Below are 3,899 nucleotides of genomic sequence, written 5' to 3'. Positions count from 1 at the left end.
TCCCAAAGTGCTCGAATTACAAGCATGAGCCATCCTGCCTGGCCAAACATTACTTTTTTAATGAGGTCTTCCTTGACTTTCCTTTCCCCAAAACTGTATTTCCTTTATTTTTCTCCACAACAGTTATTTGAATATTATTTATTTACTTGAAATAATAGCTCTCTCTGTCCACTAGAATGGGAAAACCAAAAAAAGCAGAAATTTTTGAAAGGTTTGTTCGCTTCTGCATCTATAGTGCCCAATCACACAAAATGTTGAGTATCAGTAAATACTTGTTTCACGAATATCTATTTTGATGCCCAAAATGACATGAGAAGAGGAAAGATAAATATTATTATTTCCATTTACACATGGGAAAACACAGTGATTCGTTCAGTTGCAAAGCTTTTAAATTACTGAAGTTACTCTGTAATCCAGGGCTCCTAACCAGCTCCTAACATCAAGATATGTCATAGCTTCTACTTGACATTTCTTAGATATATCACATACAGGTACTCGAGGGCACAAGTCAGTCACATAGTAGAACATGCCTAAGTGTAAGGAGAATGTGTCTGGCACAATCCTGTTTATCATGGTGCACTATGTAAGAATGCCATGACTATCTGTGTCCCTAGCAGTTCCTTATCATCATATATCTCAAGGCCTTCCAGGTCTATACATACAATTTTATGAAACAGTTTAGCTTTAGAAAGGTGATATGTATTGCAGCAGCAGCTAATAAAGGAAGTTTTTAAAATACATAATTTTCAGTTCTTACCTCAGATTCTCAGATTGTATACACTAGTAGTGTGACCTCGGTTCAATTATTTAACCTTTTTGTACGTTGCTTTTCTCAATAGTAACAGCAAGACAGAGTTTTGATTATAGGCATTCTAAAACTTACAGTAAAATAAATGAGGTGACGCATTTTGAGATGAGACAAGAATTGAGAAGCCTGTAATAAAAATTTCAAGTATGAAAGAATGGGCAAAAATTAAAAACTTCTCGAAAGAAAGGAAAATGTGAATTAGCAAAGATTCTGATGTGAAGAGAGGTAAAAAGCCAAAAGGATTTGTAATACCTCTTGTTAGATACAAGTTGTGATTAAAAGATTAAATACCAACTCTGAAAATATTAATTTATTTTCTTTCTAAACACATTAAGTCATTGCTCTAAACATCCTCAAGATACTATATGAAAATTTATTTTATTTCACAGTTCTTTGTTCATTTATTTGGCATATGTTTATCGAGCCATTCTGACTGTGCATTTTGAGCTATGATCTTGGAACACTTGCATTAGAATCCTACAGATAATCATTAGAGATGAAGATTCCAGTACCCCACATAAGAATTTCTGCAAAAACCTGTGATATGGGCTAATAAACAAGCTTCCCAAGAATTGCTTCTACACTAAGTTTCAATAATCACTTAATTCTCCTGAGAACATGACATCACGCAAGTCTACATGGAGATAAATCTGTGAGTAAAAATTGCAAGTCATTCATTCTTACATGCTCTCCTTTTTGCATTTTAAGAAAATTTAGTATAAAAATATGTGTTGAGAAGTATAATTAAAAAATGAACTTCACTTTGTCCCTGCTCTCAACACCATTATGTGATGAGAAAGTATATATTTTATAATGATACAATGGGGGCTAAATAATAAATTAGAGAAATATAGAATACTCTGGAAATAAAGAAGAGATAATTCAGTGACACGTATTAGGAGAAATGGATGAGAAATGCTTCACAAAGAAGTGGCCTTTAAAGTGGGTCATGTAGCATGAATAGAATTAGGTTTAAAAAAGTACAGGAAGATAGAAGAGATGTAGCTCAGTCATATAGATAGATAGATAGATAGATAGATAGATAGATAGATAGATAGATAGACAGACAGATAGATAGATGATGGATAGATAGATACAGGTGTAGGTATAGATATATCTATAGGTGTAGAGAAAGAATATATTAGTAATGTAATGCCTAGGCAAATGATATAATGACATTGTAGACTTACAAAATTATAGTAAGTCTACCATAATTACCAAGACCAAAGTTTATGGTAGTACCCAGAAATAGATAACTTTCGATGATATATGAAGATGTGGAGAAAAACTAATTCAAATGAACATTAACATGGTATGTGCATTTGTTTATATTGGCTTTATTTCCATAGCTTGAAGAGCAAACTGTCAGGAAATGTCCAACACAAATGGCAGTGCAATCACAGAATTCATTTTACTTGGGCTCACAGATTGCCCGGAACTCCAGCCTCTGCTTTTTGTGCTGTTTCTGGTTGTTTACCTCGTCACCCTGCTAGGCAACCTGGGCATGATAATGTTAATGAGACTGGACTCTCGCCTTCACACGCCCATGTACTTCTTCCTCACTAACTTAGCCTTTGTGGATTTGTGCTATACATCAAATGCAACCCCGCAGATGTTGACTAATATCGTATCTGAGAAGACCATTTCCTTTGCTGGTTGCTTTACACAGTGCTACATTTTCATTGCCCTTCTACTCACTGAGTTTTACATGCTGGCAGCAATGGCCTATGACCGCTATGTGGCCATATGTGACCCTCTGCGCTACAGTGTGAAAACGTCCAGGAGAGTTTGCATCTGCTTGGCCACATTTCCCTATGTCTATGGCTTCTCAGATGGACTCTTCCAGGCCATCCTGACCTTCCGCCTGACCTTCTGTAGATCCAATGTCATCAACCACTTCTACTGTGCTGACCCGCTGCTCATTAAGCTTTCTTGTCCTGATACTTATATCAAAGAGCATGCCATGTTCATATCTGCTGGCTTCAACCTCTCCAGCTCCCTCACCATCGTCTTGGTGTCCTATGCCTTCATTCTTGCTGCCATCCTCCGGATCAAATCAGCAGAGGGAAGGCACAAGGCATTCTCCACCTGTGGTTCCCATATGATGGCTGTCACCCTGTTTTATGGGACTCTCTTTTGCATGTATATAAGATCACCAACAGATAAGACTGTTGAGGAATCTAAAATAATAGCTGTCTTTTACACCTTTGTGAGTCCGGTACTTAATCCATTGATCTACAGTCTGAGGAATAAAGATGTGAAGCAGGCCTTGAAGAATGTCCTGAGATGAAATATTGTCATGACCATGGTGATGCCTTTGTTTCCTAATAAACATTAAATCGAAATCTTTGGCTCACATGTCCTAGCTTTCTGATGGTGAGTTTTAATATTCTCTGTGAGTCTATGTTGAGTTTCTCAGCTAAAAAGCTCATGCTGGGTAAAAATGAGATTTTTCTAGGCTTTGCTCCTCCACATATAGTCCATGAATCAGCAGCATGAGCTCTTCCTTGGAGGTTGTTACAAGTACAGAATCAAAGTCTGCACCTCAGGTGCACTGTATTTAAATATGTGTTTTATCCAAACTCCTAGGTGATTGATAAGCACACTGAATTTTAAGGAGCACTGCTGTGGGTGAAACGTGGCATGCCCTGGAACACTGTTGTGCTCTTTTTGTTTACAATGGCAAACAAAATAAATGTGCTCCCAGCCCAATTTCTTGAATGTATTCTATTCTTATTCTCGCCTGCTGCTTCAGCAGAGATGTCTTTAAGAAACCCATTCTTCTGCACTCCAAGAAATCCATTCTTCTGTACTCCTTTCCTGACTTGCTGTGGTAGACCAGAAACTAGGGGCCATGGTGATGGCTTCTGGTTTTTATAAGTGCTCTTACATAGTGAAGAGTGGCAATGGAAAAAGAGGGGAAGAGAATGATTGTACTTTTCTTAAACTTGAGTTTATGGATCCAGCTCTCTGAGTTACATAAATCCACCTTCCCATTCTGAGCCTCCAGTGTATGGAGGTCACTTTCTGTTTCGCCTGATTTTGAAAAAATTAAGCAGGCTGATCTGAGAATAAGGACTAAAATTAAAAT

At 37.3% G+C, this 3,899-nt stretch overlaps 1 protein-coding gene across 1 annotated transcript; it reads left to right on the top strand.

The window, feature by feature from the left end:
• The first annotated feature begins 2,180 nt into the window (after window positions 1-2,180).
• On the top strand, window positions 2,181-3,098 carry OR5M11 (olfactory receptor family 5 subfamily M member 11). Its single transcript, XM_001136043.7, has one exon. It carries the CDS (start codon window positions 2,181-2,183, stop codon window positions 3,096-3,098), a length of 918 nt encoding a protein of 305 aa, XP_001136043.5.
• Window positions 3,099-3,899: the final 801 nt, after the last annotated feature.

Source organism: Pan troglodytes, chromosome 9, assembly GCF_028858775.2.
Source record: "Pan troglodytes isolate AG18354 chromosome 9, NHGRI_mPanTro3-v2.0_pri, whole genome shotgun sequence".
Classification (NCBI taxonomy): Eukaryota; Metazoa; Chordata; class Mammalia; order Primates; family Hominidae; genus Pan; species Pan troglodytes.
The sequence above is the reverse complement of the archived record's forward strand: the minus strand, read 5'-3'. Positions and strand labels throughout refer to the sequence as shown.

What these genes read in the sequence shown, in the direction of transcription:
- OR5M11 (XM_001136043.7), top strand. Translation starts at nt 2,181, where the DNA reads ATGTCCAACACAAATGGCAGTGCAATCACAGAATTCATTTTACTTGGG.